The sequence below is a fragment of the Rhipicephalus microplus genome, chromosome 3 (assembly GCF_043290135.1).
Source record: "Rhipicephalus microplus isolate Deutch F79 chromosome 3, USDA_Rmic, whole genome shotgun sequence".
NCBI lineage: Eukaryota > Metazoa > Arthropoda > Arachnida > Ixodida > Ixodidae > Rhipicephalus > Rhipicephalus microplus.
The window spans coordinates 44,104,419-44,131,180 of record NC_134702.1 but is presented as its reverse complement, the minus strand read 5'-3'; the positions used below and the strand labels follow the sequence as shown (position 1 = coordinate 44,131,180).

The 26,762-nt window shown below is 43.3% G+C and overlaps 1 protein-coding gene across 1 annotated transcript; it reads right to left on the bottom strand.

Annotated features, from left to right (window-relative positions):
* Nucleotides 1–77: 77 nt before the first annotated feature.
* Nucleotides 78–26,721, bottom strand: LOC119161621 (uncharacterized). The gene is made up of 10 exons (XM_037414194.2): nt 26,577–26,721; nt 25,486–25,603; nt 24,248–24,436; nt 19,977–20,156; nt 18,379–18,608; nt 16,859–17,053; nt 11,231–11,475; nt 8,443–8,739; nt 6,236–6,577; nt 78–4,649 (listed from the first exon to the last, which is right to left on the bottom strand). The coding sequence occupies exons 1-10, from the start codon at nt 26,645–26,647 to the stop codon at nt 4,516–4,518; spliced, it is 2,001 nt and encodes a 666-aa protein (XP_037270091.2). The 5' UTR covers nt 26,648–26,721; the 3' UTR covers nt 78–4,515.
* Between the last annotated feature and the right edge of the window lie 41 nt (nt 26,722–26,762).

Genomic DNA, 26,762 nt, shown 5'->3' with positions numbered 1-26,762 from the left:
AGGGGTCCCCCATCACTTCCACCAGTCCACAAGGGGTCCGCGACACATCCATGACTGAGAATCACTGCTCTATGCAATCCTTTAGACACAAAGGCATGTTTAATCATGATAGCATATGGAACCAGAGCACTCTTTTCTAAACATGGAAGCACACTAATACTGGTATGCCTGATAGATTCTTCAACTGCAACATACGTCTGACACATTTATTGAAGACAATTAAAAAAAAAAGATTCACACACATAGCACAGTTTTCTTCAATTTTCGTTTTAACAAATTGTGTCGCTAAAAACAGCAGCTTCGCATAATGTTTTTTTTTTACATTACGTGCTTGTAACTATATATATTTCCATGCAACAGAATGTAATAATGGTGATACCCGAAAAAAAATTGCCAATAAACCACGATGCTGCACAGCAGACTAACTTCCTTTCCATCACAACCGTTCCAAGAAAAGCGTGACCTTAGTGTGGCAAGGTTAACCATATGCAGACAAATTAGCTTTCATTTATACACAAAAATACACAGCACCCTGTGCCAAGCCACAACCCAAGATTCACCTTACTAGTACTATTTAAATAGGAAATACCACAAGTTTAGTTCACTTGGCCTAAACAAGTCTTTTTTTTCTTTCTTTTCACGCTGGAACACCTTAACCCTAATTCCAGTAAAACTGACACTGTTCACTCTTTCTCCTACACAACATGGAATAGTATTCCAAGCATTGCTTTGGTTATTACACAGTATAACATGCAGACCGCCGAGTTGTCTGATACCAAAGCGAAACAAAACAACATTTACAGTGAGCAGCTTTTACAGCCATAGAGACATCATAGAGCAAGCCGGAAAGAAGTTCCCGGAACCGCGCGAAAACTCCAAATTCCACACTACGCACAAAACCATTTAGCTTGAGCTACAAATACGCCTTATGAAGGACGCAGATGCGAAAAGAGATTTAAAATAAGAAGGAAGAATGCATAGTAGTCTTTGTAACATAAAAATAAGATAACAACGCACGAGACAAAAGGAACTGTTGGTGACAGTTTCAGCATCTGGTTTACACTATGCCTTGTATAACTTGAAGTGCGTACATATAAACAAGCATGATTTCCCAGCTTCTCGTGTTGTAGGCAGTGTGATGTATGCTTTACGAAAACTGCTCTAAAATCATGGAACATGTATTGTATTCGCACATTGCCAAATTCTTGCATTCCGTTAATTTCTTCAATCCTAATCAGCATGGTTTCCGTAAAGATCATTCCTGTGACACTCAGCTTTCCATGTTTCTTCATGACGTACATTCATGCCTAGACCGCAACATTCCAACTGATGCAATATTTATTGATTTTGAAAAAGCATTTGATAAAGTCCCACACAATCGCCTACTGCTAAAATTGTCTCGCCTTAATCTGGACCCATTTGTGTTGAACTGGATAAGCGCATTTCTAAATGACCGCCAGCAATTTGTCCACGTCAATTCGCATACATCATCACTCACGCACGTGCTCTCCGGTGTTCCACAAGGAACCGTTCTGGGGCCACTTCTTTTTCTCATATATATAAATGATCTCCCCACATATCTTACATCGAACGTCCGTCTTTTCGCAGACGACTGCGTCATTTATCGCTCTATAAGTAGCACCTGTGACATATCCGCGCTACAAGAAGACTTATCTCGCGTACAGGTTTGGTGCAATAACTGGCTGATGTCGTTAAATGTCCAAAAGACTGTGCACGTTTCTCTCCACCGCCGCCACAATTTTGTGCAGCCTAAGTATACTATTAACAATATTGCTATTGATTCTGCAGACTCGGTTAAATACTTAGGTGTCCATATATCCCACGACTTAAACTGGTCTTGTCACATTAACCACATAACGAACTCAGCTAACCGTGCTCTTGGCTACCTGCGCCGTAATCTTGGCCTAACCCCTCCCTTAATAAAATTACTTGCATACGAAACTTTCGTGCGGCCCAAATTAGAATATGCAAACGCTATCTTCGATCCTTACCAAACTTATTTGATCAACACCCTGAAATCTGTCCAAAATTGCGCGGCTCTATTTGTTTTGTCTGATTACTCTTATTATTCAAGTGTTTCAGCATTAAAAGCAGACCTTAACCTTCCTTCACTTCAATCTCGCCGCAAAATAGCTCGACTGTGTTTTTACCACAAATTCTTCCACTCGCAACAACTCAGAAATCAGTACATCCGACTAGCCCACCGTATTTCCCGTACTAGCCACGCCAACGCAGTCTATCCGGAACGTGCCCATACTAATACATTCCAACAATCATTTTTCATACGCACATCCAGAGAGTGGAATGACCTACCTGCTGAAGTTGCTACCATCATGGACCAATCTCGTTTCAAACACGCCATTGTAGTGCCCCCATAATTAATGTACCCATTCTGTTGCTGTCGCTACAATATTGTAACCCTCCTTTCTAGTATTGTGCCGCACCCCTTATATAGAAGTGCCGCCATAACTTCTGTACATAGTCTGTTGCCGTTACCATGTTGTTACCCTTCTTTCAAGTGTCGTGTCATGCCCACCCCTCACGTAATGTCCCTATGGGACCTTTGAGGAATCAATAAATAAATAAAAAAATAAATAAAACTGCTGTGAGAAACACACAACAGATGAGGTCTCGTGAATAAACAAAAAAGAAACAATGTTAACATTAATAACACTGCGGCACTTTAAGCTGCTAGGTCACTTAAAACTGGACCCAATGTCAGAATGGCAGCGAAAATGTGAAATGCAGGTTACTGGCAAGTGCCAATCTACGAAGTGCTCATGCTCGCACTTCGGCGTAAAGCAGATGAGCATTAGTCATATATTTGGCTAATTTATGTGAAATTAAGTTCATTAGTACACTGAAAACAAGCATGATTTACCAGCCCCTCGTGTTGTAGGCAGTTGGATGTATACTTCACGAAAACTGCTGTGAGAAACAAACACAAGAGATGAGGTCTCGTGAATAAAAAAAAAACAATGTTAACATTAATAACACTGCGGCACTTTAAGCTGCTAGGTCCTTTAAAACTGGACCCAATGTCAGAATGGCAGCGAAAATGCGAAATGCAGGTTACTGGCAAATACCAATCTACGAAGTGCTCATGCTTGCACTTCGGCGTAAAGCAGATGAGCATTAGTGATATATTTGGCTAATTTATGTGAAATTAAGTTCATTAGTACACTGAAAACAAGCATGATTTACGAGCCCCTCGTGTTGTAGGCAGTTGGATGTATACTTCACGAAAACTGCTGTGAGAAACAAACACAAGAGATGAGGTCTTGTGAATAAAAAAAAACAATGTTAACATAAATAACACTGCGGCACTTTAAGCTGCTAGGTCCCTTAAAACTGGACCCAATGTCAGAATGGCAGCGAAAATGCGAAATGCAGGTTACTGGCAAGTACCAATCTACGAAGTGCTCATGCCTTTGTTCTACTCGCACTTCTATGTAAAGTAGATGTGCACTAGTCATATATTTGGCTCATTGATGTGAAATTAAGTTCATTAATATGCTGAAAACAATCATTAGCCAAGTGCTTATAGCCGCTATTTTGCACACGAAATTTCATCAGTGCATGACACTGCAACAAAAGCCTAGGAAAGTCGACAACACAACACTATTTATATTACACTATATGAATGTACAGGCAACGTAGGAGCTTCTCACTAAATAAAAAATAACAGTCATAAGTACAATAACAGTAATAGCGCTCGAGTGGAGGTTCGTCTGAAGTATGTTACAATGTCTAATGTATAATAAAAAGGTGATGCAACAACAAATGTGGATGGAACTAAGTGCGGTCCACAAACAAAAAGAGAGACATTTGGGTTGTAGTGAAGTGTAAAACCATCTGAAGTAGTGGGTACGTAATTCATTAGACACTTCGTTCGTCTCTGAAAAGGCAGAGCTTTGCGGTGTCACTATGCATCGAAACACTTTTTGCCAGTTTCAGCAACAAAATTTGATAACCTCCAAAGCTGTTTCGGCTTACCCATGGGCACTACTGTAGACTAGCGTTAATCAAAAAGCTTTTTGATGCAACAATTGTCAAAGTGCTATGATTGAAGTATATCGTCCGGTTCAGTAAAAAAGGATGGCAGTCTCATGTTCAGCACAGTCGAGGAATAGCTGCCAGATATTAGGCCTGTCTACGGCAACAACGACTAATGCAAAAAGTGTGAGCACTTTCAATGCTCACGGTGGTACGTATGTACACTAGAAAGAGCAAGCTAAACTTTACCACTCGCTGCACGGTTGGTTTCACACGCATACAAAAAATACATCTTTCACGCATCCACCAAACGCCAGTTCTAGGTTATTAGCGTGCGCTACACTTTCCCTACGTTGGCGCTTGTGTACTTCTCGTGATGTGCATGTTCCTTGCCTATAATATGTACGAAAATGCAACAAGGCAAAGTCATCAAGAAATGTCATGGTCAGGTGCACACGCCCAGAATGTGGGCGCTGTGCCAGCTCGTCACCCCTTAATTCACTGCCTTATGGAGGCTAGACGAGACGAGAAAACAAAGTAGGCACACAGCGAGATGTTGAGCACCACGCTTAGAACCAGACAGAAGTAGGTGAGCGTTGAAAAAGGCCGCTTGGCTAGGTGCACGTTGGAAGCTGTAGGGACAGAAAGAAAAGCACGGTTTTCATGTCACAGGGAGACACGTGGCTGTTAAATTAGAGCCAAGAAAGTTGGCTCGTAGTAACAACAATAATTGTCGGGATTTAATGTGTCACATCCATGATGTGATTATGAGCAGCAGCAAGATGAGGCGCATGGCAGTGGGGAACTTTGCATAAATTTTAAACACCAGGAGTTCTTCAACGCATGTCTAAATCTAAGCACGACTATTCCTCGCGTCTCGCCCCCGTCAAAGCACAGCTGTCATGGCTGGGTATCGAATCCGCGCTCTCAAGCTTAGTGACGCGACACCCCACATGCTAAGTTACCATGGCGAGTAGAGTTTGGCTGTGCCGACGGCCTTTGGAATTATACAAAAGAACTGCATATCGATGGTGCTCTGTGAAGCAAAGCCCCGCAGTGGGCTGTACCCCTGGGCTGGCATTTACAGACAATATGGGTGAATTCCGATTACCAAGGAACTTGGAGGGGTACCTACACCAATTTTTGACACTGACTCTAATCTGCAATACGAATCTCCCGAATAAACAGATGGCAGCGAGTAAGCGTGAAGCTCAGGAAATACTGATGAGGTATTTTATTCCTATATTAAAAACAATTTTTCCGTTATGTGCCTACTGACATTGACACTAGCGTAACGTCAGGCTACAGAATCGATTCTGATGATTATGCGCACCACTGTGGCTACTTGACATAAGGTACTAAAACTTGCAAAAAGACCTCACTCAAGCCGCCAATGGAACCACAAAGTCAAGCGGCTGTGAAAATGTTGCAATATTTTGAGTGACCAAATGATGAGAAGCTCATCTCATGACGCTATGTACAAGAGGTACAAATAACTAGTTTTCAAAAACATGCTGCAATTAATGTTCCAGGGCTTGCTCAGTGTTACTGGTCCATTTTGTAGGCTCTGAAGGGCTTGCTCCCCCATACAGTGCCCCAATCCTCCATTTATTGTGGCTATTATGCAAGTCTATGAATTATCAGAAGGTCCACATCAACAGCGATGACCTTCGACATCAATGATAATAGGCCAATGCGGTGGTGCCCAATACTGTGGTTTCACACACCCTGAAGCATCATCACCTACCTATCACCCCTCCGATTATACTCCGAACTTTGGGTCTTTGCCAGCACTCTGGAAAAGCCCCTGTGTTTCCCCAAAGCCAGAAGGCTCAACAACCCCTGCTCTAGCACAATTTCACTGACAAATATTACTTTTGTCAAACTATTTCATGATTTTCCAGATACACTCGCACCTTGTTATAGTACAACAATGTCAGATCTGCCATGAAAGTACTTAGTTATATTCACAAATTTGTTCTAAACATATATTCTTAACATTCTATTTACAACAAAGCTATTTTTCACTTTGTTATAACCGATAAGTCATTACATACAGGGTCGTTATATCCAGGTTTGAATGTATTTGTTATGCACACATTTAGCTGCGCTTGAGTTTTTACTGTAACGAAATAGAAGAGCTGCCACAATTTTGCTAAATTTACCATAAACCACAGGATAAAAAAGAAAAGCAGGGTGTTTCCTTGATGTCACATACCTGCTGGCGTGGCTTCACAGCCGGAGACCTTGTCCGTCACCAGTGACGTTTCGCTGACAGAGGACTTTGCATAGGCTCTGCCGCGAGTGTTTAGGACGGGGCTGGGTGCAGTCTCCCTGCTGACCCTTCCACGGTGCCGCAGCGTTGAAGCGTCATTGATTATGTGACTGCCGGGCAATGAACGGTGCATGCTGAACAATGTTTTCGCTTGCTGGTTTTCGGCAGGAGTTGGTGTCCTCATTTCGGGTATGTGGGTGTCGTCGGGTGACGATGAGAAGAAGGCGTCTCTTTGCTTGAAAAAACACCACTCTCCCTTCTTCTGCTTACGGTCAGCTGCACCTGCTATGTTGTAGAAAGAGAGAAAAATAAATGGGAAGGAAATGAGCGAGTCTGTGAAGCCTCTCATGATTTGATGTGTTGTGTCAACCCCTGGTGCTATGTAAACAAACCGGTGTGTTTGTGTTAGTGGTCAGCGTCACAAGATGGAGCTACGTCACCAATGTCTTGTGCTTTTTTTGAATCCTTGTAGGCAACGAGGCGTGACTGCATACGTCATGTGACCAGCGTCACACCCCTCTGTATCGACCAATCGCCCTTTGCCCCCTTTCCTTAAAACGCAATGCAATAAACGCTTTGGACACACTCCCCAGTCTTTCCCAGATGCTGCGCCTCGTCTCAATGCTCGGTGTGCCTTTTCAACATTAGGCCTCTCTGCCGGCCAGCCGTGGGCCACGACACTCTCATGGGGATACAACAGCTCAGAAGCTCAGAAGCGCAGAGTCAACGTTTGGGTAAGGTGGACATTTGACATTTTCACGACTTTGTGCTGTCAGGAACAGACGATAGGAAAAAGGACAAGCAAGGTCACTGTGCATTTTTTCAATGGTCTTTTCGTCGGTTCCGTTCCCAGCAGCACAAACTGTCATGAAGTTGTGTCACCTGGCCCCCACAGAAGCATTAGTTGACATTTTATCATCAGGAAACTGGAGTGCCACAGCACTGAAACATATGGAAGGAAGACGAGCCATACAGGTGCTTCAACTCACAACACCATTCTTACTGTGTACGAAAATATATATGGCGAACGCGATGCACATGCCATGCCAACTAAAGGTAAAACAAGAAACAAGGCCACATGGTCTAACAGCAATATTCAATGTATTTATACTCTTTCGTGATATTATGTGGATGGCTGTCTCATGCATACGACGGCATCCTTAGATACAATGTCTCTCTCTCAATAAAGATTTTACAGTGGCCAGGGCACTGGAACAAAATGGCTGTGCATTCTAGCACTTGCATGCATCTTTTTAACCGCAACGTAACCACCGTGACAGGTAGAACCGAGAACTTTTGATAAACTGTAGGGACGGGCAAATGGCAAAATGTGAGGTTCGAAGCGTATTCGAAGTGCGTAGTTATTTGGATGAATAACTTTGAATTGAAATAGCACAAACAGTAGATATTACGAATTATAAAAAAAAAGATTGAGCATTTTTTAATGACCCGACTAACTAGCGTAACATTTTGAAAAATTAGAACGAGGCATGTGTGAATGTCACCTCATTTAATTTGGAGGAGCAACTTCGAGTAGTGACAAGGTTTGAATAGCAGTAGCGTAGAAGATGTGAGTAGTATGACACATTAAATTTTAGAATTTATTATACCTGAGCACACTAACAATTGCATGAATCAGAAAGAAAAAAAAAAAGATGTGGTCTGGCCTTGATTTACCACTTTCTGAAGCCACTTTTACCGCAGTACATTAAAGAAACCGGTTTATGAATGAGAATCATAAAATAAAGGCTTCCTAAAGCTGGTTTTGCCGCAGTACATCATAGTTATGCGGGAAACCATCTTGTGAATGGAAAGGGGTTACAAGCTTTTACAGGACAGAATGTGGGACAGAATTTCATGCCTTATTTAAAGCTGCGAGCACACAACTTACAGTAACGAGCACGAGTATGATCACTAATGAGCAAAAACATTAATGGTAATCATGCAGAGCTGACTGCGATGTTGTTGTGGCACTAGGAAACAGTCATCCCAATACTAACTGGTATGTCGCCGTGAGTCATATTTATGAAAACTTTTGAGAATCACGCTTCTGATAATTCGAACACGATTCTGAGGTCCCGTCATTTTTTAAAATTGTTTGGAGTTTACTGTAAATGGACATCTTTCAAGGTGTTCAGCGTGCGACTCACCGATGGACCCACTGGAGCTGTGTTTGACAGACCCCGCCAGAGATGGAGGTGGGGTGAGCAATCCGAAACTCTGCCGTACTCCCCACAAGACATTGGTGTTGGAGGAGGTGCGCGTTCCGCCCATGGCCCACATGCCACCGGTCATCCATGGTGAGCCCTGCTGAAAGTGCAACCTAGCGGGCCACAATATCGACGATGGGCGTGTGTTGTTGCCGAAGCCATCGGCCAAATTGGTGCAGCTGGCCGAAGCAGCTTCTTGGGAGATTTCTTGCAGACTTGTAGGCTTGGACCACGTGCCTGTGTTAAATTCATAACAGAGGACAAAGAGAGAGAGAGAAAGATCACGATTATGCAGATAAGTGAGGAACTAATGGCATTAAAAAACAAACCTATGAAAGCAACGCCTTTCAATGACCGAGTCTGGCCCCTGGCTAATGTGAAGAAAATACAATAAACTTTCGTTAATTGAAACCTGAAGGGTTCAGGAAGGTATGTTCCACTTAAAGGCGCTCCATTCGATGAGATATGAACCGAGGCACAGTACTGAGATATAAAACCAATCATATCGCAGGCAATTTCATTTTAAGGAGCAATTCCATTTAAAAAATATTTTCACTTACTGAGAGTTCATTGCATGTAATGAGGGGAAAAATTTTACCTTCCTTTTTTTTTAGGCTTATATAGGTGGTCAGTGACTTGGCAATTGTAACGCAAAGCCTTTTTTTTTCAACAGCCCCTAAATCCCGAGCAAGCCACCCCCCTTGCCTTTCTCGTGAGATATTAAATATTGATTGATTTGTGGGGTTTAACGTCCCAAAACCACTATTTGATTATGAGAGACGCCGTAGTGGAGGGCTCCGGGAGATATTAAATATGCGCGGATGACTGCGCAAGAGCACCCGTCCCCTTCCGCCATTTTCAATGTTTCACTCACTCTCTGTATTCTCCCTAAACGAGGGCAAATAACAGTGGATGCGTGCGCACCCAATAAAGCATTCCACTGGAAGCATGGGTGTGAGCTGTTTACTCTCTGTGGCTCTTCTGCTGCCATTTTGAATTCAGATCTGCGTCCGAGCCAAGCCCTCTCCAAACCTGTCGGATTATCTTTCGCTGTAGGTGTGTGTGTATGGGGGGTGGATGCTTGCTTGAGATTTCGCATTAAAAACCTATGGGTTTAAAGAAAAACTTGCGATGCTTCCCCATCGCAGATGCTTCTACACAGCGAAAATTCACAAGGCAAAAACCCCACGAGGAAAGCCTTGCCAAGAGCCGGCTTTTTGGAAGATTCTCCACAGGTTGCAAGTGCTTATCAATTGTAGATCTTAACAAAAGCAACAGCTATAATATTATATACATCATTTAATCAGCAAACGAGTGTAGTAAAGCTCTTTGCCAAATTGGGTCATGCTATCGCAGCATTTCATCATCCGCTTTCTTGGGTTTTTTCGTAACTTTACATCCATATAAAAACACTTTTGCTGGTCCCACGAAGCATGAATTGATGAGTGTTTATCGAACCGTATCCTCCGCGCCAACTTCATTGTAGAGCAGAGTTTTAAACATCCGGAGGACTAGTGCCCATGTCTGAGAAGAGACCCTTATCAAGCATATATTTCATATCAATCTGCTGTATTGAACAGCAGTTCTAAAATTACGCTAAGAGACGAATTAACCAGAGAGCTGTGAAAAATAAGACGTTAGTCATAATGCAGAGAAGTGCATCACTGTTTAAAGGGCCCCAAGCATCATCCTGTATTTTTTCAAACATTTCAAGCTATGCGTGCTAATTTGCCACATTATAAAAAATAATAACAATCCTCTGCTCCCCTCCAGGTTTGTCAGTATCCTCAAAGTTGGTTGTGGTGCCGCCAGTGGAAGCCATTGATGCCACCAACAGAAAAAACCTGTTCGTCTGCCTGCTCGCTCCCTGCTTATTCTCCTTGCATGGTGAGGAGGGACATTCGACCACGAGCAGAGGTGAGACAATAGAAGGAGCAAGACGAGCAAGGACCTCATGTTGATCATCAAGCGCATGTCACTCCACTGTTATAGCCCCATTTTGTAAAATTCTCATGGTCATGTGTTCGTAATAGATTCGTGCGCAACTATATTAACACCATTAAATTTTTTCAACCTTTGGGTCATCTAGGAGCCCTTAAAGAGGCAACACTTCTTCCAGTTGCCACGGAATGGATTCACTAAAGAAGCTTATTACCTCAAGAGTTTTTAGACTTTGTCCAGTACGAGCAATGTCACAAAAATTTGTCACACGCTGCAATCGCATTCTCTGTCCTTTCGTCCCGATGAAAGCATTGGAATCTAAGCGGGAAGGGATGACTCGGGAAAAGAAAATATGTCACGCCCGCTTAGTGACTTTAAGCACTTTATCTCTCTCTCTCTCTCTCTTTTTTTTTTCTTGAAATATGTGGCTTTTTAGTGTGATTGCGCTTTTGGACAAAACAGGACCTCAAGCGGTGGCCTGAGCAATGACCGAGCCCGCCATGCTCAAATCGACCAGTGGCCGATACAATGGCTGTGACGAGTGATTTTTGAGCTTGTATGGTCTTTTGCTGAGAGGAGAGAACAATTTTTAGCTAACTTTGACAATTTATTGCGAATGCCAGGCCGCGTGCTGTGCTGTAATATTTGGCTCGCATTTTCTTGGGAGCCTCGACTACTGATCAGCAGCGTTTTCTGACCATGCTCAAAAAGTGTCACAAAGCCCCCTTTAAAGCTATTTCAGATATTGAGGTGCAAACGCACGCTACACACAAAAAAGCGTGCTCACTAGTGGTCCATGATCTCTCGCTCTCTGGTGAGATGTGCACGTCAGTGATCCGGTCGGAGAGGTCACTGGCGGCCGTATTTGTCTGTCGGCTGCAAGTGCTGTGGTTATCGCTGAAGCTGAACTGGCCCCGGCTATTGCACTGTGTTGCCTCCCAGTTGGGCAGGTACGTTGACGAGCTCAGACTTTCTGCACTGGAGGAGCAGGGACTAGATGTCAGGCTGCTTCCTCTGCCAATAACCAGTTTTCTGGGTTAAAGAGACGGTGAAAGAGATAAATATAGAGACACTGTAAAGTGCTGTAGTTGCACAGTATGTACCAGTGTTGCTAGATGCTACTGAGCAACACAAGGAAATACTCGTCACAAAACAAGCGCCAAAGAAGCGGAAACAATAAATTTTTCCATTCTTCAAGATATTTTTATTATGATATTAAGAAATCCCTCAATTATAAAGGACAACTTAGAAATAACCAAATTTTTTTGTAAAGCAAAAATACCGTATATACTCGTGTAAGGGCCGCCCTCGTGTAAGGGCCGCACCCCAACTTTGAAAGCGGATATTTCGAAAAAAAAAAAAAACAAAAGTTCAAAATGTCCCGCCAGAAAAGTGTAGTTAGTTCATTTACAGCCAGATGGCGCTGCACGCTTTTCCGCTTTTATTCTACTTCCGCCGACGCGCCGACCACGCTGTTGACAGCGCGCCGCCATATTTGCCTTGTGCGGCCTCTTTGTTGGCATCGTTCCTAGCATCGTGTCGATACGTTGGCAGCGCGACTTCAGATCGGTGTCGTCGGTGTCACTTTGTTGGTTGTAGTGAACCCTGCAGAAGCCAGCGCACGTGACGGACGATGGGCCGGCATCTGAGATCATTCACTGCAGCATTTAAGCTGCAAGTGATTGACTATGCCGAGGAGCACGGGAAGCGGGAAGCTGGACGAAAGTACGACGTCGATGAGAAGCGCGTGCGTTACTGGATGAATCAGAAAGATGCCCTCGCCGCTACTAACAGGAGCCGAAAGGCGTTTCGCGGGAAAAAGTGCAAGTACCCGCAACTCGAAAGCGAGCTCGTCAACTACGTCGTCGACACACGAAGGGACGGCTACGCCGTATCGACTGACATGATACGCGTCAAAGCCCTCAGCATCGCTCGCCACATGGAAATACCCCCGGCACAATTCAAGGCAAGTCGGGGCTGGGCTACGCGGTTTATGAACCGTAACCAGCTTTCTATTCGGCGCCGAACGACGATTTGCCAAAAACTGCCGCGCGAGTACGAAGACCACGTCATTAAGTTTCATCGCTTCGTGAATGCTCTCAGGAGGGAGCATGAATACGACCTGTCCCAAATTGGGAATGCGGACCAGACACCTGTGTGGTTCGATGCACCGGAAAGCACCACAGTGGATTTAAAAGGTGCGAAAAGTGTGTCTGTGCGCACGACTGGTGCAGAACGCCAAAGGTGCACTGTGATGTTGTGCATCACGGCAGACGGCAGGAGGCTTCCGCCGTACGTCGTATTTAAAAGGAAGACTCTCCCAAAAGAGAAGTTCCCTCAGGGAATCGTCGTACGTGCGCAAGAGAAGGGCTGGATGTCCGAGGAACTGGTCGTTGACTGGATTAAGACCGTCTGGGCAAACAGACCTGGAGGGCTGTTACAACGGAAAGCCCTCCTTGTTTTGGACAGCTTTAGGGGCCACTTGACCGACCGCGTCAAGAACCGAGTTGCCGCAACTCGTACGGACTTGGCCGTCATTCCCGGTGGCCTGACGAGTGTGCTGCAGCCGCTCGACGTATGCGTCAACAGACCATTCAAAGTGGAATTTCGCCGATGTTACTCTGAATGGATGGCTGGAGGCGTCCACGAGAAGACCCCTACAGGACGGCTGAAGCGGGCGTCGCTCCAACAGGTGTGTGAATGGATTTTGAATGCGTGGCGTGCCATGTCAGTAGAAGTAGTTGCTAAAAGCTTCAAGGTAACGGGAATTTCGAACTCCATGAACGGCACCGAAGATGACCGTCTCTGGGAAGACGCGGACGCCGAGGCGAGCTCCTCCGAGAACGAGGACAGCGAAATGGAATCCGAATAAAAACATTTCTGGCATGTCATTTGTGACTCTTGCACTCTGCTACTGTTGCATAAACAGTACAGACCTTTGGCCTGTACTGCCTGTACTAAATCGGCCTGATTCGTGTAAGGGCCGCACCTAGCAAAATTTTCGAAAAAAAAGTGCGGCCCTTACACGAGTATATACGGTATGAATATTGCACAACTATGAACGAAAGCACATAGAGCTTTTATTATTGTTGCCAGGGCAGTCTCCAGTCTTCAGATGAAGGCACGTTTGCCAGCGCACGATTAACGTTACTTGTTGATTCCCACGACATATGTTTGAATTCAACACGCAACCATAAGCGTGTACACGGGGAGGGGTATGTACGCAAAATCTGCCGCATACATTAAATCAGTGGGGTGTGGGGGTGTGGATCACTGCTATGAACCTTTCCCTATACGTTTTGTCTGGGACCTGTAGGGGAACTTTAAAAGCCGGGCGCAGCACCACTTGTGGTGCGGCGGGCACGCAACGTTCAGAATCGTATAGCAGACAGCATGATACTCCTTGCTTTGACACCTATGGTGGCAAAAGCACCCGTGGCCAGCGCATTGGTTCTTTGAGCAGGATTTTTAGACACCGTAGAGAGACATTCTTCTGCAATGCCATAATGAATAAATGGGAAAACCTGCGCGAAAGTGGCCACGCTTTCCACGATAGTGAGCGCCTTGATGCCCACCATGAGTACTGACAGCAAACGCGAGCGCAAGGTGTGTGCAATGCAAGATGCTTGCCTCATAAGTGTCGCGAAAAGCCGTCATTTTTTCACCCTTGGAATATTATTAATGCGTGCCCACTACTCGCATACTTGCAAAATACTCGGAGAATTTAGAAATATCGATGGCTCCGTTGCCATTTGCTATGGAAATCAAGGTGAGTTATCGGTGGCGGGCTCGTTTGTTGCGGCCTCGTGCCGCGGCGATTTTCAGCCACCGAGTCTCGCGAATTGTTTTGCTTGAAATCATCATGACATCATCATCGCTCATCGTGATCTTGGTCTTTACCTCACCACTCATGCAGCTATGCTAAGAGCTTGAGGTGCGGGCGAGAAAGAGAACGCACGGTCAGAGGACACTGCAGCCCCGTTTTGTCTTTAACTTCACCTTGTAAAGTGACGATCACTTTGGCCCCCAGGACGTCTCTCTCATTCACTACAATCTCTTGCATTGTTTATGTTGCTTTCCGAAACGCACATCCGTTGCTACAGCGTTGGCAAAGCTTCGTTCTTCACCATGTAGTTCTGCTACTCTTTGCCCTGCATCATTTCTTCTTAACATGCAGATTGTTTACCAATCAAAGAAAAACACTTATGGATGAACCACTCCGAAGGATGGAATTCAATTTATCGTTTCCGGGGGTTCTTTCATTTAGGGCTAGAGCACTAGGCTTTTGCCAATGGAGCGTTTGCGATGACGAATGCGATTTACTATGCGAGACGAAAGGAATCAAATGCTAAGGTGATCTAAATCAAGCTTATTCTTCAATAAAATTGGTGTTTTTTTGTGAATTGAGCTAACTACAGTGAAACCTTTTTATTTGAACTTGGTTATTTTGGGATTCCACATAATTAGAAATGTTTCTATGGTCCCGTATTTTGCAATGCAAGTCTGAGTGGATCATTTGAAGTGACGGTCAGCATCTGTGTGGTTAATTTGAAAACGTGTGCTAATTTCCAATTTCGATTTCAACAGAAATCTGCAGAAAAGACGGCCTTTAAGAGCCACATGGAAATGCAACTTAGCGATACTAATGAGTGGCAGCTGAAGCAATCCAGCCCCACGACTTCCAGCACAAAAAAAAAAAAAATGAAACAAAACAAGCCGGTCTCGTGGTCAAGCGAAACCTGCGCCTGCAAAAAAAAACAAGACTTGCTTCACTGCAACACAGTGATGACACGAGGGCAGCATATCAAATGTTTCTCTATACGTCAGTGTGTCATGATTTACCCATTTTTTCTGAAATTATAAAAAAATTTAATAAGGTCCGTTTGGCGCAATTTGCGATGTATGCAAACCTTCGATTGCCTGTGGCTCCAGCAATTTGCACACCTGCACTGCTGGCGGAATTCTTGCCTGCAATGTCTACTTTGAAAACCAAGGTCGAGAGCTTCAGTGATCATATTTTTCAGCCAAGACATATTGCAAATTTTGTCACACTGACCTTTATTAAATTCTCTTATTAACTCTTATTGACCCTTATTAAATTCTCTTATTAGGTCTCTTTTTTTCCTTTTTGCTTAGTGATAACAGGTGTATCAAACATGCAATTTAATTGGACCAGCTGATAAAAATCCATAGCAGTACATGGTACCTCCCCCCCCCCCCTTTTAACAACGCAAGTGGTCATGAGTTCTCTCCAACCAGTAATGTTTGGTTGGGGAATGAGCTGCCAGTGCATGTCGCAGCGATTAGACAGCTATAGTTCAGGGTTAGCGTGATAGCAGGGTTTAAGGAAATCTAAAAATAATGTTAGTATGGTAAGCGCCACAAGTTGTTTAGCGTGCTGCGCATGCGCATTTCGATCCCGCTATTCTTTTAAGCCTGCTATTCTGCTTGGCTCACTTAACAATAACTGTCTGTTGTTGATTGTCGAAAATGACAAGCCTTTTCACATGCCCTGCCCCTCGGTCAGAGGGGAGCTGCAGCGGGGAAACGTCCAGCAAACATTTCTTGTAAGCCGCATGTTGTTTTCGAAATTGCAGGTACAATTTTTCCAATTTGTTCCAATACACATCATAGATTTTACAGTTGTCGGACCAAAACTCCCAACCGGTCACAGCATTTTGATGCAGTAATTACAATAAGCTCAGAAGTGAATGAACTCGGAGGTTTCCCAGGCCAAAATAAGAGCACAAAGGGGAGCAGAGCAGTCATTACATTCACGTAGCAGTAAAGTGGCTGCTTCTGAGTATCAACAGCCCTCAGATGACAGAGGCACAGAGAGTAGGAAAATGCAGGCTATGAATATTTTCCAAGGAGTTTTGCTTTAAAAGTACAGCAGACAACACAATCTGTACAGATTACAACACAACAACAATCTGTACAACAATCTGTAGAACACAATCTGGACAGTCTGTACTTTAAAAGTACATCGAAGTATTACTGTTGTAATTGCTCTACCTGCAGACTCTCTCAGTCATTCTATATCCCCGCTTGTACCCTTTCAGCGCAGTGTGATAGTGTGGTGGGCTGGAAGTCACAGCGTTATGCCACTGAGCCAGAGGTCGTGGATTTGACTCCCAGCCATGGTGGCCATGTTGAGATAGATGCAAGATATGAAAATGCTGATGCATTTAGATCTAGATGCACGAAAAAAAAAAAAAAACCTCCGGAGTAAAATGGAACTCTCCATGGTGCCGTTTTTCATACTACGAAATTTCTTTGGTGCGACAAATTCCGCCAATCAATCAATAAACTGAATTTGTAAGAGGCACAGTCAATCTGAGAACGTACTTTGGGTACTAAATGAGAGGGAAAAAAAAGTGGTGTGAGAACACTAGTGTAAAGAGATAAATCCTACCTGACGGCTCCGCCATGCAGGTAGCTTTTGAGCAGGTTGAATGTGTGGAAGGCACCCAGGATGACCGTTGAAGTGGAGAGAGCAAGCTGGCACCATGCCACGATACCGTAACCTAGCCAGTTTTCCATTGCAGTGTAGCTGCAGGACAGCGTTAGAAGCCAGAAGAAGCAGAGAAGAAGGGCTGTAATGCCCAGACTGAAAAAAAAAAAGGGGGGGGGGTAGGGGTAATGTCATTCATTCGCTTTCATACAGCCATAATTCTGGGCTGTGCTCACATGAGCTTAAAAGTATCAGTTAGGTCAAAATAAATGTAACATGAAAATATTAACATTGAAATGCATTTACAAATGGCACCAAATGCTGTCTACTTCCAGCCACAAAGGAATATCAAATAAAAAAGCTACGCACTGCTGTTTTGCACATGTTGGAATTATACCCTGGGTCTTTCAATCACAAAATCCAACGTTTTACAAACACGTGCCTTGTTCACCAAGATTTACAATAACAGCATACAAATAAAAATGCACCGACAGTTACAATACTAGCTAGTGCGAATTCTGAGCGCAGCTTCATGTTGGGGCAAGACCAAGTGTGAAAAGTTTTGACGTTCCACAAGGTAATTGACTACACCATAAATCGTAATTTTGGGGAAGTAGGACAGCACCCACTATGTCATTATTCATTTTTCTGTGGATAAGCGAGGTACCCGCAACAACTTCGTAAGATATTATGAGCACATTGTTGATGCTGCATGTGGCCAATGACGATGAAGAACTATGACTAAGCACTTTGCAGTGAATGAGAAGCATTAAACCACATACTCGTCGCACAATAAGCATTGTGTGACGACTGGTTATTATTGTATTTGTCTGCCAGACTATATTACAAAGCTTAACGCGATCCCTCGCCCGACACAACGCCTGTGTAGTGTCTTTTTGCAAATGAGTTTCAAGCATCAGTGTGACACTGTGGTAGCATACTAGACTGCCACGCAGAAGGCTTAAGTTCAAATCACATTCAGCCTGGGGTATTTTTTTCTCATTTCATGTTTTGATGTCTACCGGCTACGCCACTGACGGCGACGCCGCTCATCAAAGGAACTGCAGTCCGAGTTCGGAAAAGGTGATGAACATGCCTTTGGACGAACTTTCAGGAACTACAGCAATGAAACACATCCAAGAGCATATTACGTTTGGTGACACTTCTGTGGAGGTGTGGCTAATATACGAGAAAAAACAAGAGAAGAAAAGATATTCAAGGGAAACACTGGCAAGCTGGTGCAATAGCTGATTCATTGCGTATCATATACAGATCTTTCCAATGGAGCAGGGGATCTCCTCCTTGTTTGGCTGTTGCACAGGAAAACAAAAGCAGATGTCGCAGCTTCAGCTGTGCACTTTTGGGGGGTCACGCATGTTAACAGCAGCCTAGAGAAGACTATGGCAGCACCCCAGGAAGTCTCCAGTGAAAATATCCCTAGAAGCAGCTTTTAAACCCGTCAAACATGCTAAAGAACTCACCGCCGACGTCCTGCGAAGAGCACCGAGCCTCCAGCCAATACAAAACCAGCAGGCTGCAGTAGCTGCGAAGACGGCACATTCCCCACCACGCTAGCTAGGCCCAACTTCGTGTGGTACTGTGTCAGCGCGGCACTGCCCTCCAGCAAAGCCAACAGCAACATTGTCGAGGCAGAAACGCTCATGGCTGACGCTGCGATGGACAATGCGAGCCTCAGACGTTGCTTCCACGGCTGTAAAAAAAAAAGAACAGGCAGGTTGGTCAGGGTTAATTCCCGTGACGTCAAGGAACTCTTACATAGTTCCTTCCATGTACAGCAGACTCTTATTAAACGGAACCTGAAGGGACCAGTAAAATGTGTTCCATTTAACAGGAGTTCCACTTACTGAAAGATAAACAGGGACATGCAATGCAACAACGAAACCAATCTGGTCAGAAGCATTTGTTCCATTTAAGCAGCTGTTCCGTTAAACAGATTTCTGTTTACTGAGAGTCTACTGCAATGTCTTTGCAATCTGGAACCTAATTTTCCTTACGAGATTCTTCTGGCTTTGTGCTATTTAGTGTTGTGGTTGAGCTCGTGCTTTCCGTAAGGTTTTCGTCTCATGGTACTTGCACATTCTGCAGGTTGGCTTCACTGCAGTGGCATGGTATCTAGCATAGTCACCATAAGTGAGTGTTGGTGCTCTGCTCTCGCGACGGTGCCATGCCGTTGGAGATGTTATACGGAGTCATGAGAAGTGGAGCTTATTTTTTAGGGGCTTGGCACTGATCGTCGACGATCCGCTCTCATGGGTAGGTCCACCAGAACGATGACGAGGCTAGTTTACGCAGACTCCCGCAGCGAGTTGAATGTCTGTGATGCAGTGTTTATAGTACACTGTGTGTTACGATGTTTTGCCTGCTTGTGTTATACTTATATTGGCATTCTACAGTGTTATTTGACTTGTTACTTGTATAATTACTTGTATGATGTGCTATTTGTATGATTTGACCGGCGGGCTCACTGCTATGCAAAAGGCACCAATACGAATTTGCAGAATTTCATGTTCGAAGCAAATTTTTACTGAATAATTTTAAATAGGCATATTTGCAACGACCAAACTAACCTGCACAATAATTTTAAAAATTAGTACAAAGCACGTGCAAATGTGCACGTGTAAAGCACGTGCAAAAGATAATCGTGGTTCAGGTAACACGTGCATTTGAGTAAAAAATCTGGCTTCGCCGCAATGTGGATTTCCCCCTAATCCGATGGTTTCACGGAATGGCACCTGCAAACCACAGTGAAACTCTCTTGACGAGGCATTATAAGCACTGATACATATAATCATTCACTTGAAATACTTCGATATTTTGAATAATCAAAATTTGTGTGCAAGCAAATTCAAATAATGTTGAATTCGTTTGAATATTCGAAGCGCTTAAATATTCGCACATGCTTAGAGTCAATAAATCTCTATGGGTTTGCTACACTGCGATGTGCACGGTGTCTGTTTCCCAAGCGTGATAACGTCATACCCCACCGTGTATATTTTTACATTAGTTTGCCATATATTACTGCGTGCATTTTCCCTAGCTGAGGAAGCCTCTCACGTACCAGGCAGTAGCGTGCAAGAATTCTCCAATGGCCTGGCAGGATGTGCCCAACCAGGTGTGGCCGCAGCAGCGAGTCCTGAAGGGTCAGCGTTCTTTTGACCTGCGCCTCGCATGACTGGCACAGTGCGTAGACGTCTTCCAGGTGCTGTCGGTACTGCTCCATCTCGGTTTCAAAATGGTTCTGCACCACATCAATGGACATTACAGCACAGCAATATTACCATAATAATGCCACACTTTAGTGACAAGCAGTTATCTTGCCTTTGCACGACATGCCCTGCCCATTTGTTCTTGGTTTTAACTAAGATGTCTTTAACACCTGTTTTTTCCCTGACCCACACTGATTGATTGATATGTGGGGTTTAGCGTCTCAAGACCACCATATGATTATGAGAGACGCCAAAGTGTAAGGCTCCGAAAATTTGGACCACCTGGGGTTCTTTAACGTGCACTCAAATCTGAGCACACGGGCCTACAGCATTTTCGCCTCCATCCTCTGACCCACAACTTCTCTCTTAGAGTCCCTCAAGGATACCCTTAAAAGGGTACTGACACAAAAACTTTGGCCTCGCATTTCTCTGCTGCAATGCGTTGCTCTAGGGCTGTTAGTCATGACACAACACATTGTTTGCTGCAGCACGCAATAGATAACGAATTACAGGCCCCTCATTATTGATCAGTTTCCATTTCGGTTTGAGAGAGTTCCAAAAACTGGGTGCAACTGTCGCCACCTAGCATGTGCAACTCTTGACCATGTCAGCACACAGAACGATGACGCACTTCCGCATGATCCGCATCAAGAATTACTTTCGAATAGAAAACAGCACTGGAATGTCGCCAAACACAAAACTTTCTAAGGGTGCGCCACGGCTCGCACTCATAACCAGCAGCCAAGAAATATAGGCTTTGGGAACTAACGCAGCAAAAAAAAAATGCCGGCTATGACGTCATGATAACTTGTTTTGTTGACCGCAGCGTGGTGACGTGAGACGGTGAGGGAAATAGGGGGTCACCTCGAGGTCACCTCCGATGGTGTCTATAGCACTATGGAGTTGGTTGCTCACGCAAACTTCAAAATTAATTTAAAATACCTTCCAAGCAACAATCGCTGTTGATATCTTGCAGATGATATACGAATGTTAATGAGAATTGATCCCGCACGCTATCGGCCCCGAAATTTTGAGTCAGTACGCCTTTAACACTTTTTTTGTTTCATGACTTATTGCTTCATCCTCAATTCAAGTTGAGCCCTTTGCGTACACCTCCAATTTTTCCCTTTTAACATCAGATGTACAAAATTTAACTCGAAGATTCCCTCTAGTTCAGTGAAAACAGTAAATGCACGCATACTCAATCAAGCATTCCATTAGAAGCCCAGGTGTGCATTCTTCTTAAGCCTTTTTGCCACCATCTCGAATTTCATAGGGCAATCAAGCGAGCCCCCAACCCCCTCTAAATTTTTCACTATAGGAGGCACGTTTACTCGAGGTTTTATGACAGACATATTCCTACTTTGCTTCCAGTGTGTGACTACCTATAATAAACCACTGTTACCTACAAAGACTGTTTGATGTTAATTTTCAACATATTAGCTTTCAAACCTACCATTCCACTTTGCCTGTTCAATTCAGTAATCATGCTTTGTAATTCATCCCAAGTTGTACAGCAAGGCAATGTCACTAGCGAAGAGTAGGTTAATAAGATATTCTCTATTGACTCTTATCTCTTCACTTTCTAGCACTCTGAAAATCTCTTGTAAACAAGCGTTGAATAGCAGCGGAGACATTGTATCTCATTTCTGCAAGCTTTAAATTAGAGCCAATAACTGCCGAGAAATTCGTTTCCGATCAGGCTTACTTGCGATCAGCAGCGTATATGTGACATTATGTCACTGCCGATTCATTTACATATCTAGCCAAATTACACCACAGCCATTGTAAGTAAGGAAAGCTTTACGCATAGAATAAGAGAGAACTGGGTTAGTTGGTGTGTTTTCATTAAACTAATGCGGATAGTGAATTTTAGGTTTGAAGCGAATTTGAAGCAAATAGTAATTTTAGCCGGATAATTGCAAATCGAATTTGAATAGTATATACCACATAGCATTATAAAAAAAATGGAAATATTTGTCTAGGTAATAAAGTAACCTGCACAATACTGTGCAAATGCTATTCTTTTTGGTTCAAAAAATGTAAAAACAATGTTGAATAGAAGCTGGATATGGCTTTTGGTATAATGCAAATGATAACCTTTAAACTACGTTATGCTTTCAAATTTGCCATACTTGGAGCAAATAAGCTGGCATAACAAGCTTGTAAACTAAAAATGTAAATCAATGCAAGGGTAATATGTTCATTTAATCTTGCGGTAATGCTTCAAAGCAGTTCGAACTTTTTTAATAGGTATTTTCATGGCTTAGCACTTTTTCATCGCCGTAAAACCACATTTACAAAAAATTACATGCAAGCTAAAATAAACCTGAAAAGGTTCTTTCGCGGCTTAGCACTCTTCCGCTGCAGTGAAATCACCTTTGCAGAAGGGGTTATATGTGGTCTAATAAAACCTATTCGTTCATTTCGAATACTTTGAAATTTTCAACAATTTAAATTCAAGTCAAAGCAAATTCGAGTACAGCAATATTTGTTTGAATATTTGAAGCAATCGAATATTTGCAGAAACCAGGTATTCATTCATTACCTTGGGGCTTTGTCAAGCTGCTTTATACAGCTTTTTTTCTTCTGTCCCAGCTACTTACTGTACAACTGTACGTGGTAAATAAACTAAACTCAAAACCTTTATGTGATTATTTTGAACACCGTGCCATGCCACGAGAGATTCTGGCCATGTTTCAGCATTTTCTGACTGGTAAAACGCATAGAGATACGCAAATACTGACTTTTTATAGAACCAACTTAAAGGGACATTAAAATTAACCACAGGAACAGTTACGACTGGTAAATTATTCTCTGAAAAATCTGTTGTAGCTAATTTAATGATCATAAGGCCATTATGAGAAGATATAAGTCAAACTTTTTATTTTTGAATTTAGGAATGAAGCTCCAGCACTGTGTGATACTACATTTATTCAACAGTTTTTATTCTGGTCATATTGGCTCAAAAAAATTTCCTAAATCTTCCTATGTTACTACGCATTCGGCTCCCTCAGAACACAACATCATTCATTTTTGCCAATAAATAGTTCCTTAGCCTACAGAAAAGGCCTTCAAAACTCTACAATGTCGCAGCGAGTTGGTGCGGGAACCTCAAGACAGCATGGCCTCGTGTGTTTTCTTTGCGGTGCATTTTCTCGTTCATCGAGAGTGCTTTACCTCTTAAGGGGATCTTAAAAAGCAAAACGATTTATCGCGCTTTAGCAAAGTACGATTTCGCAATCCCGAAAACACCACTCTCCCCGCAACACGACGCCTGGTAAGCGAGAAAATGTGCGAAAAGAAAATGCGAATGGAGACGCCACCTTGAGATTTCCGCAACAAACACTGTCACATAATAAATATTGAAGGTGTCTACCGGGTCCTTTGTAGCTTCTAATTGGTAAAAATGATGTACATTGGCATCTGTGGGTGTCCAGACCTAGCACACAAAGTTTCAGAAAATTTAATCAAGTCAATGTCGCAAAAATACAAAAAATTCGTTTTGAAATTGGTTCCGTCATGCGCGGAGATTTTAGCGTGAAGTTTAAAAATCGTAGTTAAACCTTGATAATCTCGCTAATAATCAACTTAGGACAATTAAACTTATGTTGTTAGCTGGTCGTTATAGCTCTCAAGGTAGTTAGTTTATCGATCTAAAACAAGTAACTGTTTCTCTCTGGTGTCCTTTTAACTAAGAGCAAGAGTACACTACAAAGCTGGTGCTTTTGGTATTGCAAAAGGGTACTTTACTAATTCAAGAAATGTCGCTCTTGTCTTACACCTCCAGATGGCCATTATATGCCACATGACCCGAATGTATCAACAGAATCCAAAAATACTGGCAAAACGTAATTTGACGATAGCGGATTAAGAGACAAACCTGTCCAGCTCGGACTTTCAATAGCAACAAGCTCTAGTTAACCGAGCTTGGACGGCGAAAAAAGCTAATGGATTTCTAGACTAGAAGGTCCAATAAACAGAATGACAATTTTTTTTACTAATATATTTACAATATGTTTGACTCTATCTCTCTCATTAGAGTCTAAAACTGCCCCAATGCAATCAACAATGACAAACAGGACACGACAGTGGAGGACATCCATAAGGCACACATACGTACCTCCTCGGTTGGAGTGAAGTTTGCCAGCAGACGAACCTTGATGAGCTGATGGTAATTGCACACAGAACAGAGCTGGTTGTCAGGTTTCAGTTTCAAGGACGAAGGCGGGGAATCGGATTGGCAGTTAGACGTTGTGAAATTGAGGGCTTCATCGAATTGTGCAGGTATAGGCTTGTTGTAGTCACCATCCTGAAAAATCATAAATAAATATGAGAGATTCAAACAAAAAAAAATCTTATAAATGCTGGCTTAGGGCTTTACAAGTGTGATTAACAAGAAAATTACAAAACTAGTATGCACACATAGAAAGCGGTGAAGACAGATTAAGTGAGAATGCAGACCAGCCTCTGATAGGTTGCTTCCTTTTATAGTAATGTGCGCACTGTGGCAGTTTAGCGCTACTCGAGGTGAAGCGTTATAACCCAGTCACGCAGGGCACTCTTAGTTGCAACAAAGGCCAAATGGAATTGAATTCCGCAATCACAATTGACAAGCTTCAACAGGTCAGCAATCACAGTCACCAGAACCATATCTTATAAAAACAAAATATAAATGACATTCATAAAACTTCCCAATATAAAGTCTGTTGTAGGATTCCCTCTTATTAGGCCGATCACCATCAGATTTCTGGTCTTGTGATATCACAAATAGGACCCATTGTGGTAGTCTCATAATTGTAGGCCGATCTGAAGGTTGAAAGAACAAATTTCAGGCACAGCGGCCGGATTTAAATGAAGGTGATATTTTAGAGGCCCGCGCATTTGCATTGAGGAGCATGTTAAAGGAAGCCAAATTTTCAGAGCCCTTCTATGCAGTATCACGCATAATAACATTGCAGTTTGTAACATAAAACCAGAACAATTACTATATTATTATAAAAAAGTACTTTTACGGATCAACTTGCCTGGTAAAGTTAGATGCAAAATGTAATGGATTCCACTCCATTTCCCCATGATCACACCAGTTCTTATGTGCCAGCCAGAAAACAGATTATTGGCTACATAAAATGATTGTCTTCATGTATATTACAATACCCAAAAGAAGGATTAATGATAACTGTTCAATAAAAAGGATGAAGATTAAGTCTGTTACGTTTACACGAGCCCTATGCATCGATATTTCAATTTCAATCTTAAGTTTTCAACACAGACATTTATTTGAATATGTGCACTAATGCACCTCAAGGCTGAAGTGCACACTCAAGCAAGAAGCGTTCCAACAGCACAACTTCAACATACCGCCTTGAATCCATTGTATTGCTCGCAGCTCGGACAGTCCCAGCAATTGATGTTTCCGTAAGGAACAACAGTCTGCAGCCCACAAAACCAGCAGCTGACCTTGACAGAAAATAGAGGCCTGCAAGAGAAATTGGAGAACACAAAATGAATCTCCATAAATGGCAGAATGACACCATAATAACATTCAGTTCGCACAAAGAAAAAAAGGAAAAGAAAAAAGATGCAAATAAAGCCAGTTCCGCGCCTGTGTCATCTGATTAAAGCTTGAATAAAATGATTGAGCAGACAAGAAAGCAAGCACCACCACCTGGCAAAGACAGATTGACTTCTTTCATCTGCTTTCTTTCTTTCATTATCTCTCTACCTCTATCAACATCTTCTCTGATTTCCACATTGCCGTCTCTTCACATTAAGTTCCCTTTCCTAACCCTTAATTGTCATGATATAGTGTACGCACATACATGATTATGCTATGGTTTACCCTCCCACCCTTTCCCACTTCACCCAGCGCCAGCCCATCTCATCCTCACTCCCATTCTATGCTAGGAGCTGCTTGGTACACACCTGCTTTTTGTTGTGCATACCAGCCGAGTTTTGTGCGGACAAAACATCTCCTCTGTTAAAGCAAATCAAGAACGAAGCCACAAGCGCCGCGGACTTCCAAATGCGGCTTTCGGATGCTCGGACCTCGAGGAGCACCGCGAATAATCTGCGACTTTGATTGCCTAGTAAATAACGCAGGCGAAGCTTAAACTGTCGAGGCGGGTATAAAAGAAACAACAGGGTTAAGAGCGGCAACTCCCATCGTCGCTCACGACTAGCGAACGCCACATAACTGAAGCTCTCGACTCTGGACGAGCTGTCCACCCACTGCGAATAGCTCGTAAATGAGGTAAACGAAGGCACGTAAAGACACGTAATAACACGCACACGCTCGCGGTTAAATTCCCGAAAGGAAATGCGCGCGCGCAAGCACAGCACGTGGCGAAGGGACCAACGCGAAGCTTGGCTTTGCGGCAGGCACCGGCGTTCCGAGCTGACGCTAACAATTTTTCAGTTCTATGCTCAGTTCAGGCAGTTCAGAGTCTCACCTTATCTTTTTGTAGGAATATAGAAGAACGGGAACACAGAGTACTGCCCCCGCAAGCACCGGCAAGATCATAGCGGTGCTTGAGCTCCACGAGAAACTCTGCGAGAAACAATTACAAACGAACGAAAAAGACCGCCGCAGATGGCCGCAGCGAGTCTCAATGAAAAGATTAAATAAAAAAAAAGAG